Below are 15,603 nucleotides of genomic sequence, written 5' to 3'. Positions count from 1 at the left end.
TTATCTATGCAGAGAGAAATGGTGTTTCTGCTGCTGTTATTTGGGAAACACCAGCTTTCATAACACCATGTACATAGAGCCATGCATTGCTGGAATGTGTGGCTGAGGACATGTAGGCAAGTGCGTATGCCTTTTATTTTTTCCATATAACTGTTTCCACATCTAGTCTAATGCTCTGTGCAAGGAGGTACTCTAACTTTAGCTAAATCACCTTATGTTTATTTTATATATACCCATATATGTACATGCTATACATATATGTACATAAGTCTCAAATAGAATGTAAGTTATTCGAGGGCAGAGACTGTTTTGCTTTTGTATTAATGTACTTAATTTTTTTAATCTGCCTATGTGAAAGCATGGAATCATAGTTTGTATCCTTAAATACATCTGTATATTGCATATATAACATGTATATTATATATACATATATGTTTGGGGGTGGGAAGTGGGATGTCAAGATAAGGTGTGGACCTTAGGATAGCAGATATAGCAGTAGGATGTTGCAGAGTGTGAAGCTACTAATAGGCTTGCCTTCAATTTCTAATATTAAAAAAAAAAACCAAAAACCTGACCTAGTTAATATTTTAGGGAATAGTAAAAAGGTAGATGTGTGATTGTCACTTGAAAAGACACAACTACATAGCCTAAAGGTACATACTGAGACTGATTACTTCTTGTATTAATAATATTCTGTATTTAGTTTACATGATACATGCAGAGGTGCATGTATTATTCCTTCCTGGAGTAATAACACTAGTCAGTGGTTTGATATTATTAAGATCCCTAAATTGTTACAGCTGTAAATGAGCAAACTACAGGGATAATAAGAAGCTAAGTATCTAAATAGTAGTTTGGTAAATAATGAATATTAGTTAGACTAAAGAGAAAAAAAGTAAACAGTTTGCCTTTAACAAATCTTTTACTAAACACAAACCACAAGAGACACCTTGTTTTGCAAAATTACGCTTTGATTTCACTTGGGCTGTCTATAAGTGGGCACAATATGTTGCAACTGTCAACAATTTTCTCTGGCATGTCATTTGAGCCCCAGAAAACTAGTGAATCTGGTTCACTGTGCAAAAATCGACTGTGCTTGATGACTCATTTTCTCTTTACAGAAGAATTAAGTTATTGTTGGTTTGCCGACTCAAGGCAAGGGAAAATATTTATGCCTCTGGTCCTAGAAATGCCTAGGCTTACTCGGATCTGTGTGGAGATGTAGAAATGTCTCTCCTATTTAGGGAAGGAAGCAAAAATGAGTGATAGAAACTCAGTTGTTTGCATGTTATCAGATGACTGTACATAGGTATGCCTGTTGCTTTTGATGTAAAAACAACCCCCCCCAAAAAAAAACAAAACCAAAAACCAAACTACTTGTCCAGTCAATTCTTTTCAAATCCTGAACTTTCATACATATTATGAATGAGTTTGAAGGTCCCTTAAGCAGCCCTAAATCTATTATCCTATGATCATATGATCTCTTAATTCATAAGATCAAAGACTTAGAGTTAGAAGGTTTAGAGTTGAGGTCATCTGCTCCCAATCCCCCTTATTTTACAGATAAAGAAACTTGGGCCAGAGAAGTTGTGATGTCATTACCAAAGCCACATCAATATCAAATGGTAGACAAGAGCTTCCAACTTATGCCCAAAGACTCCTGCCCTGGCTCCCTCCACTGTGCACAAAGAGCCAGTCCCTAGGTAGAGGACAAAGCTGTAAGAGTTTACCCATTCACATAGTTGTTTGTCTTTCCGTCTCCAAAGAGTACCAAAGACTTGGTAAGGTGGTTGTGATTTGCAAGTGAATTGGATTAAAGTGAGGCTGGGCTAGCCAAGTCATCAGCCTCACTCTCTCTTCCAAAGCCATCTGGGTCCAGTGAGAAGACATAGATCAGGACAACTGGAGACGGCCCTGTATGCAGTGGGAGACCTTGACCTTTTTAAGCTAAGGTCCTTTCCAGGTCTCAGTTTGTTTGAGGCAACACCCATTCAGTGATTAGGACCAGGTAAGAAATGAGGCACAAAATGGCCTCTTTTACCTAGTCAAAAAAAAAAAAAAAGCAATCTGGGAGGGGAACACCCTCAGAGTTTCTGGCAAAACAGAAACAATTGCTATTTACATTCACTCTGAGCCATCAGAACCCAAACATGACCAAATGGGGCTTGGCCTTGAACCTACTGTTGGCCAATCAATGTCAGCCAGAGTGATTTGGGTTTAAGGCATGGTCCTTCAAAAAGAAAGCTAGCCAGTAGACCCCAAAATACTTTCAGAAGTTTCAGCAATGAAAAGTTATTCCTTTGAGCTTTTAGCCAGCTGCGCCTTCCGCGTAGGCGGAGAAAAAGGGAGAAGAGGAAATGGACAGGCGGGATTTATTGGCTAGCGTGGGGGTGGAGTTGCTTCTGATTGGATGGCTTTCCTCTCACTCACTCCCTTGAGTTGTTCCAGGCATCTAGGGGAGCGGAGCGTAGATGGTACAGTGACTGCGATTTACGCTATTTGTCGCGAGAATACCCAGACGAGCCCTGCGTTTCGGGGCGCTAATTGGTCAGGTTGCTCTTTACGCCACAAGTTAATCTCCTTGAGCGTCGGCTCCTTCATCCAATCAGCCTTCACTGGGCGGAGCCGGCAGTGACGCACCCCGCTTGGAGCTCGCAGGAAAAGCGCGCGGGCGCGGGGTTTCAAGCTTCCAGAGGAGGTGAATCTGGGCGGTCATGAGCCTCTGGGTGGACAAGTACCGGCCCACCTCCTTGGGGCGGCTGGATTATCACAAGGAGCAGGCGGCCCAGCTGCGGAACCTGGTGAGCGGCCTGCTGGCCTGCCGCGGGGCCGGCGAGAAAGAGCTCGGCCATGGCGGGAGGGAGGACCCGACCCCTTCCCCCAATTTCACTCCCCGATCTGGGAGATGCGCTGGGGGTTGGGAAAGGATGAGAGGGGAGGTAGTCCGTGGGGCCCCTAGTCCTGCCCGTGGGAAAAGGGCCGGAGTCCTCGGGGCCAATTGTGACAGTCAGTGAACTTCCTCCCCTCCCCCCTCCCTTGCAGACTTGAAGGGCAAAGACCTAACCTGTTACACCGCCCCCCACACCCCACTTCAGCTTACGGGTCACATTGATTAGTGGATCAACAAGCGTTTATTTATTAGTCTTTTACTACGTGCGTGACCCTGTGCTAAGCGCTGAGGATATAAAGAAAAAACAACCGTAATAAAAAATAACAAAACAGTTCCTTCAAAGGGGATTAACATATACACAGAGATAAACAAAATAAGTATAGAATAGATGGAAGACTGTTTTTTTTTTTCCTTGCCTTGCCTAATTTCTTGCCTAAAAAGATTTTTTTTTGGAGACATGATCCCCCAACTTAAACCTAGGACTTTGCTTTCACAAACAACATTCTGCTTTGTGGGTAGGAAAGCTGAAGGACAAAAATTAGATGGTTTCTCAAAGGCAGCTTAACAAAAGGATTGAGGGTGTCACTTACTAGGAAAAAAGTAAAAGTGAAACACTGAGTATCCATGACACCATGAAAAATGGGGGAGGGGGTTGGGATAGGTTATACTGGGGATACATGTACTCACATAGGTAATACAAGGCAGAATGTGATAAATGCCATAAGAAAATAGGGGGATAATGTTACGATTTTCCAGGGGAAGATGCAAACAGTTCTAGTTGCAAGGGATCAGTGAACGTGTTAAGCATATATCATGTGGCATTTAAGCTGGGCAATACTTTGATAAATTGAGATGGAAGGAGGGTGACGGAACACAAACAGAATAATGTTAATTCATATGTAGCACTTTAGGTTTTGTTCAGAACTTTTCTGGTAATATCCCTGTGCAGTAGGTAGTGCAAGTATTATTATCTTGACATTACAAAATAAGGAAGAGAAGCAATGTGGAATAGAGGACAGTAGCTAATAACTATTTATAGAACAGTTTTGTGAAATGCTTTACAAATATTATTCATTTTATCCTTTCAACAAACATGGGAGATAGGTGCTATTATTAATCCCATTTTACAAATGAAGAAATTAAGGAACACATAGGTTAAGTCACACAGCAAGTAGGTGTCTTAAAACTATATTTGATGAACTCGGGTATTCCAGATACCAGGTCCATAGCCCTGTTCACTGTACCTCCTAGCTTCCTTAGAAGCCAAGAATTTCTGGCTGTCTCAATCTGGGTAAGTCACTTAACATTTCAATGGTCTCAGCAACTGTAAGAATATAAATTAGAGTACTGACCTGAATTATTAGAGTGTTCTCATTGGAGAATTCCCTATACCAGTGACATTACAGGTCCAGCCCCTATCCTTGATCTATAGAAGAGAAAACTAAGGCCTTGAAAGATTAAGTGATCACAACTAACAAACATCTCAGGTGAAATTCATACTGGGGTCTCCTCATCCCCAACAGTGCACTTTTCACTGTTCCAAAGTTCAGAAATAGGATAGCATAAAGCTGAGATGTTCTTTTTTGTCTAGCCAGTTGTGGGAAGAGAGACAAATTGTCCAGTTTGACTAAAGTATAAATTATATGATTTGAAAACCTGAAGAGAAGAAGTAGATTGAGGCCGTCTTACAAAAATACCTTGGATACCAGACTGATGAGTTTGAACTTAACTCTGTTGACAGTCACTGGGGAATTTTAAACAGCAAAATGACATAGCTTTGTTTTAGGAAGGTTATTTTGGCAACTATATGCAAAAATCTATGGGGAAGGAGGAAAAGGAGAGGAATGCTCTTGGTTGGGACCTGGGTTGCATTTTATTTATTTTTTTGCATCCTTAGGATTTTAATCTTGAGAGATTTTCATCCCTCTAAAGATGATTGCCCTGTCTCAGGCTATGAAGCCCTACATCTTATCTCTGAACTATTTGAAATCACTCTTCTGCATTGGCTGGTATACAAGCCAGATTATTCTCAAAATTCCTGGCCTAATCTGTCACAAACTCCAAGATGGTTTGACTACTTCCTTCTAAGATTCCTATCTTCTTAATGTTATCAATGATTTCTTTCTTATTTGTCAGAATTAAGTCCAGAATAACAGTATCTGTTATTGTTTCCTCCATTGTTTCTAAAAAAAAAATTATCAGCAAAACAAATCAGTTATTTTTCGGCTGTTCTGCTTTTAGTAGAAAGGAAATATGTGAATAGATGATGTCTCCCATCACAGGTGTGTATCTTACCTCAGCTGTCAGCATTGTGACCTATGTTGTGAATTCATCGATTTCTTTCAGACGTCCTGGCAGCTTGTAGTTTACATCCACCATTATATTGATCTTTGATTTGCACCCAAATGATCATCACTATACTTTTGTCTCACATCAGATCCAAAGATTGCTACTAAGTGAACACTTTTTTGATCTATGTAACTTAAATTTCTATAGCATCTTAATTTTCTATTGTTCCCATGCCTCTCCCATCTAATCTTTTCTTCTTGAATGTGGTATATTATTCTGTTACCTAATCAGGAGTCACATTGCACCAGGAGCCCAAACTTATGAATCTGAGTAGGGATTCTTATCTTAGGTTTTGTGAACTTTTTTTGGTAATATTTTGATAACGCTTTTGATGTAATTGGTTTATTTTGTAATTCTATGTATGTTATTTTATTCATTTAAAAACATTATTCTAAGAAGAGGTCTATAAAATTCAATAGTCTGCCAAAAGTGTCCATGATACAAAAAAGATTAAGGAATGTTTCTTTGAGGTGGTAACTTAGTGGTTACATTTTTATTTAAAAAATGCTGCTGTTGCTTAAGATATTTTCAGAACTTCTGTTTTATAATTTCCTTCAGAGCCAGCTTATGAGCCACACAAGAAAATTCATTGTTATTTTATAGTTACATCTTGGTTGTGATCCAAAATACTAATATTCATAGACTCATTCAGCCACTTTACCTACTTGACTTGGCTCTGAGTAATTTTGACTGTTTACAAAACTCAAATGTATCTCCAAAGGTAAGAGTAGACCCAGGCTGAAAGACAGATAGCAATAGGAAAGTTTAAAATGTGTTTAGGAGCTGAAGGGGACCCTAAAAGGCCCTGTGGGAAGCTATAAATGGCTTTGGTGATGATGTTGGTCCTGTGTTGTTAGAGTTCTGGAAGCATGCTGGGTCTATTTCCTGTATTCTATTTGATTCTTCTTAGTAGATAGTGCCTTTAAGGGTACATCACAGAGATGATGTATCTTGCTCACAAGGAAGCCAAGATAGAGAAGTGTATGGAAGGGATTGGCATGGCAGGGGTGGGGTCCTCAGACCATGAGGGCCTCATGCATGGTTTCTGAGGCTCTGGAATCATTGTGAGAATAAAGAAAATTCACTGCCATCTTCCTTAGTATCAGTCATTTGTGTGATATGGAAGCGAAGTCATCCAGTGCACTTTTTTTTTTTTTGGCTAGGCAATGGGGTTAAGTGACTTGCCCAGGGTCACACAACTAGTAAGTATTCATGTGTCTGTGGCTGGATTTGAACTCAAGTCCGCCTGAATCCAGGGCTAGTGCTCTATGCATTTTGCCACCTAGCTGCCCCCCATCCAATGCACTCTTAAGCTGCATTATGAGAGGTATAGTGTTCCAGTTCAGGGAGGAGATAAAGCTGCTATACCTATCTTTCCCAGACCATGTCTGGGATATTGTGTTTAATTTTTGGGTGCCACATTTTAAGAAGGGCATTAGTTAGCTACAGCCTTTCTGGAGCAGGGAAACCAAGATGGTGAAAGGCCTCATGTTCATGCCGTATGAAGATGATCTGAATGAACTGGAGATGTTTTAGCCTGGGGGAAGGAGAAGACTTAGGGGGTATATGATAGATGTCTTTAAGTATTTAAAAAGCTGTTATGTGAAAGAAGGACTAGACTTCTGCTTGGCTCCAGAAGGCATAAGTAGGAGCCAGAGTGGTAAGTTGCAGAGACAGATTTGGCTTAATGGGAGGAAGACCTAATGACAATTAGCTGACTGGTCTGCAGTTAGTGAGTTTTCTCTCATTAAAGGTTTTCAAAGGCACCATAACCAGTTGTCATGCATATTATAGATGACGTTTTTTTACTAATGAGTAGACTAAGTGGCTTCTGAGGTCCGTTCCAATTATGATTGTGTTTTGCTCTCTTTTGAGAATATTCAAGTATCATAGCATCTTAAAAGAAAAATCTTATGTAAAAAGAACTTCTTAGAAAGCCTAATTGCATGAAGAGATAAGCATAATTTATTCATACCTGAAAAATATTACACAACATATTGGCTATGGCTAATGGGATTGATTTTTAATGTGATTAGATTGTGATTAATGCAAGTTCAAATAGTATGAAATTTGATTTAGTGTGAATTATAAAATGATACCAGGTTGTGTTTAATGTTAGCCAAAATTCAATTAATGCTATTCATGCAAACTAATTGAGGGTTTAATATGCCACTACAGCCTACCATTTTATAGCATATGGATGTGATATGTACCATATTATGAACAGTTGTGTTAATTTTAAAAAAAAATAGCCCTTAACAAAAGAAAGAAAACTTCAGATGGAAACGTTGCCAGTGCAAAAAAGAAGAGAAGCTTTTTATTAGAATTAGAACAAAAATTTTATGTATTTGAATAGTATGATCATAATAGTACAAGATGTTGATATATCTGAATCTATGGTACAGACTATCATAAAATAGGAAGTCAAAATAAAAGAAAGACAAAGATGCATCAGCCTCTTCTGGTTTTCAGACAACTATAGGGAATATACGTTACTACAATGATAGAAATGTCTTTTAGTTATATGGATTGAAGATTGCAGTCAAAAATGCATTCCCTTTAGAGCAGACATTCAGATAAAAGCTTCAAGTTTATTTAAGGCGGTGAAAGAAAATGGAAATACAGTAGCTAAATAACCTGATGTTTTGAAGAAAATGCTCAAAAGTAGATACAACACTGATTAACAAAGTTTTGATTTTGATGAAACAAAGTTATTCTAGAAAAGAATGCCTTCCAAAATTTGTTTCTAAGAAAGAAAGAAAAAAAAAACAAAACTGAACCTGGATTTAGAATATCTAAGGATCACCTAACACAACATCCATTGGGAGGTAATGCAGAAGAGGATTTTAAATTAAAACCACTACTTGTTTATTGACCTTGAAATCCTTGTGCTCTGAGAGGTTATAACCACTGATCACCTTCAGTTCTTTGGTAGTTGGATAAGAAAGCATGGGTGATATGCTGTTTTCAAAGTTGATTTCTAAGTTATTTTAGTGCAGTTTTTGAAAAATATCAAAAAGACAGTAATATCACATTTAAGGCATTTCTAATTTTAGAAAAGACCCCAGGCCATTCAACTACTTGTTTTTTGTATGGGAATATGAGTATGCATATTTGAGACATGGATAAAGCTCTATCTGTCCCTACCAGTGTGTATATGAAGATTTAAAGAAAGAGGAGGCAATTTAGTCTATGTGGTTAAAATATTTTAAATCACAATACTGATGTTTTGTTATATCATTGGAGTAGGCTTATATTTAGATTATGTTAATTTTTTTTTAGTTTTGAAAATTTTGCTTTTTGTAACTACTCTATTTGTAACACACTTGAATAAAAATAAATTTTTCTTATCCTTTGCTTTTATGTTAGTAAGCAGATAAAAAAATTTATTTAAAATTTTTTTTTCATTGCATGTTTCCATTGGGCTAGAACCAAAATATGGTACCATATTTTACATATAATTATTACTTGGAATAGTGTGAATTCAAATAATATGACCACTTCAGGGAATTCATAGTTCTCACTGTTCTAATTTACCAAAACTTATACACTGAAATGATGCCTACAAATCGCAGTTCAGTGTATTTTGCTTACTGTTTTCAGAGTTGAATCTGGGTGTTGATTAACAATGTTACTATAGAAAATTTTATAAATGGGCTTTTGTTGCCTAATTTCAAGAATGGTCACAGAGGCCATTTATAGTTACTTTAATCTTATTTTTAATTAAGTCTTCATGTATTGCCTCTGGCAGGTAGCATATTGTAGTGGGAAAAGCATCAGTTGTAGAATAGGAAAAGCCATTTCATCTCTCAAATGAGATAATATATTTAAAGTGCTTTGTGTACTTTAAAATGCTATGTAGCTATTATGTATAAAATTATGAGTTTGACTTAAATCATTAAGTTAGATTAGGAAAGATTACTGTAAGTAATCTAATCTGTCCTCATTTTGCAAAATGAAGAACCTGAGTCCTAAAAAATTAAGTGACTTGTGTAAGGTCACACTGCACATAGTTAATGGTGGAGATGAATCTACGTATAACCCTGTCTTCAATTTACTGTTCTTTTCACTAAACCATGATACCTCTCAAAAATGAATTAACCACCTCCAAGGTACCCACCAATTCTAATTTTTTAAAAAGTTAGTATGTGGGATGTCCTTGAGCATGTCTCTTCTCTGAGGTCACACAGTCACTGTGGATAATGACAGATACTACAATGGGATTAGATGATTTTGCTTTTTTTTTTTTTTTTTTTTTTTTGGCTTTTTAGTTGGAGCATTTCATCCTTCCCCTCTCTTTTAGGAAGCCAGGTGGCTCAGTGAATCAAGTACTAGGCCTGGAGTCAGGAAGACCTGAGTTCAAATTGTGCCTCAGATATTTCCTAGCTGTGGGGATAAAAGCACTTACCTTACTGGGTTGTTGTGAGGATCAAATGAAATGATATTTGTAAAAGTGGTTAGCATAGTACTTGGCACACAGTAGGCTGTTAATAAATATTTCTTCCATTCTACCTTAATAATTGTCTTTTTTTTTTTAATTGTGGGAAAGTAAGTGTAAAATGGAAAGAAAGGTCATCTAAAAAATATCTGGGAATTTTAATGGACTACAACTTCAGTATGATTCAAAAATGTCACATAATAGCCAGAAAAAGTTAATTTGATCTTAAAATGAATTAATATCAGGATAGTGTCTATTTTCAGAATAATTAGAAGGTACTCTAATAAGACAAAATCTGCATCATTGTATTCAGTTCTCTGCAGCTTAGTTTTAGGAAGGAAATTGGTGATTTGAGGAGCAAGAAGAGGTTGACCAGGATAGTGAGAAGACTAATGCCATATGAAGATTCCCAAGTTGAAAGAATCCTGGACAGTTAGCCTGGAGGTAAAAAAAAAAAAAAAAAGAGAAGATTTAAGGTGTGTGGTAGAGATACTACTGTCTTCAAGCATTGAAGGCTATTATGTGGAAGGTGGTTTTGAATTGTGTTGCTTGACCTCGAAAGTCAGAATCAGGAACAATGGTGGGGGTGGATTGCAGAGATTTTGATTCTCTATAAGGAAACCCCTTTTGAGTGGTTACAGGTTTCTTCTAGAAGGTCCTGCAGTGTTTTGGGGTTTGATGGAACTAACACCCTATCGTCTGCAAACAGAATAATCAGAAGGAAATGACTGTTCTTAGGAAATTCCTCTTTGACTTGGATTCTTTGCTAGATCTCTTCCATTACAGTAGTGAATACCTTTGGTGAGCATATATCTATCTCTATTTTATGTCTTGCTTGATGTTTATGATCAGAGGATGATTCAATAAGGTTATCTGTGTTGTATCTTTCAAGGAATTTTGAATGGCTTAATATATGGGTGCAGAATACCTTCTTGAAAGTCTTTAGGATGGTGTTTTGATGTATTCCGTCAAATGCTTATTTTATATTCAACAAACAAGCACACTGGGAACTTTTATTTGTTGCATCTTTCAGTCAATTTCGTGAGGCCGTGGAATACTGCTTGGAAAAGCCTGTTTGTCTCCCCTTTGGAAAAACAAGTGAATGAAGATCGTTTGTTGTTCATATTATGGCACGAAGTTGGACATTCTGTACAGTGTGTCCATTAGTATGTGTGGATACATGTATATGTGTGTACATTTGTGTATATATATGCATACATATGCGTGCACATATTATACACGCTGCACCCTCTATATTATTCAACAATGTGATATGACAGCTAGAAAAGTGAACATGGAGTGTGAGCGTGTTCATGCATGTGTGCATTTGTGAATACATATGTGTATATGTGTATCTGGAACAGGCAGTGAAAATGAACAAATGAGTTGGGCTCAAAATTAAACAGGAGCAGAGCAGACTGTAATGAAACTGTAAAACTCCAATGACTCCATGCTTCTCCCATAGACAAAGGCCCACCTTTTTTAATACTAATATTCTCCCGATGTTATTATACACCTTTCAGACAAAGAACACAACAGCATCTGATATGAATATCACATAGAGGGGTAATTCAGAGGCAGGTGTGTGATGGTTGTAGACTGGTTATAATATATGCCAAATAAGGAACTTTGAATTAGAATTTCCTGGACAAAGGATCAGGATCAGGGAAATGTGCAATAGGAGTTGAAGATGGCATAGGCATGTGGTGAAGGTGAGAGTTGATAAGTGGACAGTTAGTTGGTCAAGTGCTTCACTGGTATGCTCATATTCTCAGAAGAAAGAAAGTAAAACCCTGTAACATGGTAGGTAGAGCCCCTCTGGTGAACTTAAGGGAAGACATGAATGAAGAGCCATAGAGAATGAACAGGCATGGCCAGGTGTGATATTCAAATCTATTGGAATATAAGGAAAAAACTTCATGGGACTAGATACTACAGGAATCACAGGTCTTCCATTAGAGCTTGGATACATATATATTGGGGATCTTGCTGATGGAAGAACTTTCTGTGGGGGTATAATTTGAAGTAGAGATTTTATGAAGTCCCTTCCAACTCAAGATTCTATGATTCTTATGATTCGACTGAGGTTTCACGTTCATCTTCTTCAGTAATGATTTATTATTAAAAAATTCTCTATATCAATCAAAAATCAACTTTACAGGGAACAAATATATAACTTTTCCCACAAGGAGATATGTCGAAATCATTATTTCTTTGCTTTTTCCAGGTACAATGTGGGGACTTCCCTCATCTCTTAGTGTATGGACCATCAGGTGCTGGGAAAAAGACGAGAATTATGTGTCTCCTGAGGGAACTCTATGGAGCTGGAGTGGAAAAGCTAAGGATTGAACATCAGACCATCACAGTAAGCTCTTTTATCTCTGAGAAACTTCATGCATTTGTAGGTAGAAATTCACTTAGCATCACAGGTTTTAGAGCTGGAAAGCACTTTAAAGGTCATCCAACCCTCACATTTTGCAGATAAGGAAACTGAAGCTTAGAAAGGTTAAAGGGTTTTCCCAAGGTCATGCAACTGTAAGCGATAGAGTCAGGATTTGAATTTTAGTCCTCTGTCTCCAAATCCTCTCTCTTTCTATTTCACTGCCCTTATGTGTATGTCCATAAGATGTGATATATCAGAGAGATATGTGAACCTTAGTTTCTTTATTTGTGAAAGTTAAAGTTATAGCGTCTTCCCACAGGTGCTTAAGTCATTGTTTTGAGTGAATACGTGTGTATCTTAACTCATAAAGGTGCTCAATAAACATTTGTTAAACACCTATTATATACAAGATGTTGTGATAGACATTATTCAAGATACTGCATTTGTTAAGGAGAAGTAAAAGTTCAGATAAGATGCAGCCCCTGCCTTCTGGGAGCTTACAGTCTAGTAGGGGTATAAAAAACCAATCCAGATTGAACTCTAATATACTTTAGAAGCAGTTAAATGATGACTTGGTGTCAGGAAGACCTGAGTTCAAATCCTGACTGATACTTACCAGCTGTGACCCTGGGCAAGTCACTTAACCTCTACCTGCCTTAGTTTCCCCCTTTTAAAATGGGGATTATAATACCACTTCCCTCCTAGGGTTGTGGTGAGGATAAAATGAAATAACATTTGTAAAATGCTTTGTAAACCTTGAAGTGCTATATAAATACTAGTTATTATTATATCATATAATTTTGCATATCATGGCTGTAAGACAGAATGATAGAATTTAGAACTGAAAGGAACTTTAAAGATCATATATTTCTGTCATTAGGGTCTTATAATCAAGTAGGACAGATGTACACAGATATAATTAATAAACACTGCAGAATAAGTTCATAAGAGTTGAATAAAGTGCTATGAAGAGTTCAGAAAGATTATTTAGTAATGGAGGTTATCAAGAAAGGCTTCATTGAAGAAGATATCACTTGATGTTCTTATTAATATATAGCATTTTATTTAGGTCATTGAGAAATGAAAACACTTGCTAGTCATGGATTTTATGTGTGTATGTGTGTTTTACCATGGCAAAAGACAAAATCAAATCTTTTCCTACCCTATTACATTCTGTCAGAGGATAAAACATGTACACATGCGTAAGTGAAGCATATATACATACATATATATATATATATACACACACATATATGAAATAATATTTTTGGAGGAAAGGTGACTAAAACTTTTTGGGAGTTCTTCAGGAAAAACTTCGTATAGGAGATGGCGTTTGAGCTAAGCTTTGAAGGTCCCTTATACAGCCTAAGAGATCAGGTGAGGAGAGGAGGGCATTCCCTCCCCATGAAAAAGAATCATCTCTATAACATATCCAACAAGTGGTTATCTAGCCTCTTGAAGATCTCTAGTGAAGGGAACTTGCTACCTCCTGGGTTTCAGACTTGGGTTTGAAAACATAACTTCACACGTGCAAGATGAGTTGAGGCTGGTTAGCAGTTTATTTGAAGATAATCTCAAAGTTTTAGTGGATTTCATTTAACCATAAGCCACTCTACTAGATTTCAAGGAGAACTCCGTAAACATCGTAACTAAAACTTTGAGATTATTTTGAAATAAACTGCTAACCAGCCTCAGTTCGTCTTGCATGTGTGAAGTTACTTTTTCAAACCCAAGTATAAAATTATACATTCATCCATATCACCTTTCATGTTATTAAGTGAGTACTTGAATTGAACTGATTGAGGCATATGAAAGGAGTAATAATACACTAATCTTGGCCCTTTATTTTCTCATAACAACTCTAAAGTTAGTAGAGTATATGTTATTAAATATATGTTTGGAATGGTTTGAGTTAGCTACTCCTAAATTGAATCTTTCATATCATAAAAGTGACACTAGGGAATAATTCCTTGTCCTTAATCTACAAATTAATCTGTGAAATATATTTCATGTATATATTTTCTACACAGACCCCATCTAAAAAGAAAATTGAAATCAGCACAATTGCAAGTAATTACCATCTTGAAGTCAACCCTAGGTAAGTTATTAATAAATGACCATTCACTTAAAACATTATTTGCTAAATGATTTGATTTGTAAATCAGTTACTACTTCTGCATTCTCTCAGTGCCTTCAAAGGTAGATTTTTTTTAAAGATATCATGTATGCAACTTGAAATAAAAGTGACCATGAATAGATTAATGTCATTTAATGAATATTACTGATATATTACATGATACAAACAAACATTTAGCTTTCCTTGCACGGGACACAGTGCTTTGTAGATCATTTGTCATATTGTAAGCTCTGAAATAGTTTTTGTATTGAATCAAATCATCTGTATTTGGAGATCTGACTACAGAACTCTCTCTAAAGTTTAAAATATGACTTGTGGGAATATATAAAATCTGAAATTGAATTAGTGAAAAAGTTCATTTTTACTGCCATCTTATAGTCTATTTTAGGGAATGGAAATCTCCATGTAAGTAGAAATAAATTGACCAACATTTGAGTATTTGCTATGTGTTTAGAGTGGTATTCGGTGCTGTAGAGTAAGGATTCTTAACCTTGTTGTGTGTCATGGGCCTCCTTGGCAATCTGGTGAAGCCTATGGACCCCTTTCTCATAATACTGTTTTTAAATCCATAAATTAAAATATAGAGGATTAAAAAGGAAACCAATTCTATTGAAATAAAATTATCAAAATATTAAAAAAGACAAGTTCATAGGCCCCAAGGTTAAACATTCCTACTGAAGAGGACAGACAAATCTAAGATCTATTTTGTGCCATTACAGAGCTTATGATACTTTGGAGTTAACACTTAGGTGCTAAACTATATATTCCTGACTGCACGAAATACAAAAGGAGTTCTACAGAAACATCGGTTATTGTGGTCTGGAGGCAAGGGAATGTTTGAAGCTAGATCTGAGAGTTGGGTAACATTCAGATAATCATAAGAGAGAGAAGAGGGAAAATATTCTAAGCAGGAAAGACAGCCCTGGCAAGTGAGCAGGTAGCAATGACTATGGCTCATGAAAGGAAAATGAGAGTAGAGATCTGATTGGAAGAGAAATTGAGACATTCATAATTAATTCAGTGATAATAATAAGTAATAATAAAAATAATAATGATTAACAGTAAGATACTCATAATTAACTTGATGAGTTAACCCATCTCTGCCCTGTTTTGGTGATGGAAACATGAAGTCAATCATTCAGCCCTTATCAAGATGATCACAAAGATCAAAACTATATTAAAAGGATTGATTAAAAGAGCTAGAGATGATTAGCTTTGAGAAGACACACTATCTTCCATTATTGAAAGGACCCAAGGACCACCTTTTACATGAAGACTTACTTGATTGCCCCAACAGCTAGTGCACTTCCTTCCCATTTTATATATTTTACATATAATTTTTTTAAATTTTATATATTTCACACACACACACACACACACACACACACACACACACACACACACAC

At 36.7% G+C, this 15,603-nt stretch overlaps 1 protein-coding gene across 1 annotated transcript in view; it reads left to right on the top strand.

Annotated features, from left to right (window-relative positions):
• The first annotated feature begins 2,628 nt into the window (after nucleotides 1-2,628).
• RFC3 (replication factor C subunit 3) overlaps nucleotides 2,629-15,603 on the top strand; it is a 34,420-nt gene continuing 21,445 nt past the window's right edge. Inside the window, exons 1-3 of the mRNA XM_027877564.1 lie at nucleotides 2,629-2,801; nucleotides 11,905-12,042; nucleotides 14,091-14,158. Coding sequence (XP_027733365.1) covers nucleotides 2,715-2,801; nucleotides 11,905-12,042; nucleotides 14,091-14,158 — 293 coding nt within the window. The 5' untranslated portion in view covers nucleotides 2,629-2,714. The remainder of the gene's footprint in view (nucleotides 2,802-11,904; nucleotides 12,043-14,090; nucleotides 14,159-15,603) is intronic.

The sequence above is a fragment of the Vombatus ursinus genome, unplaced genomic scaffold (genome assembly GCF_900497805.2).
Source record: "Vombatus ursinus unplaced genomic scaffold, bare-nosed wombat genome assembly UNPS02014813.1, whole genome shotgun sequence".
NCBI lineage: Eukaryota > Metazoa > Chordata > Mammalia > Diprotodontia > Vombatidae > Vombatus > Vombatus ursinus.
The sequence above is the reverse complement of the archived record's forward strand: the minus strand, read 5'-3'. Positions and strand labels throughout refer to the sequence as shown.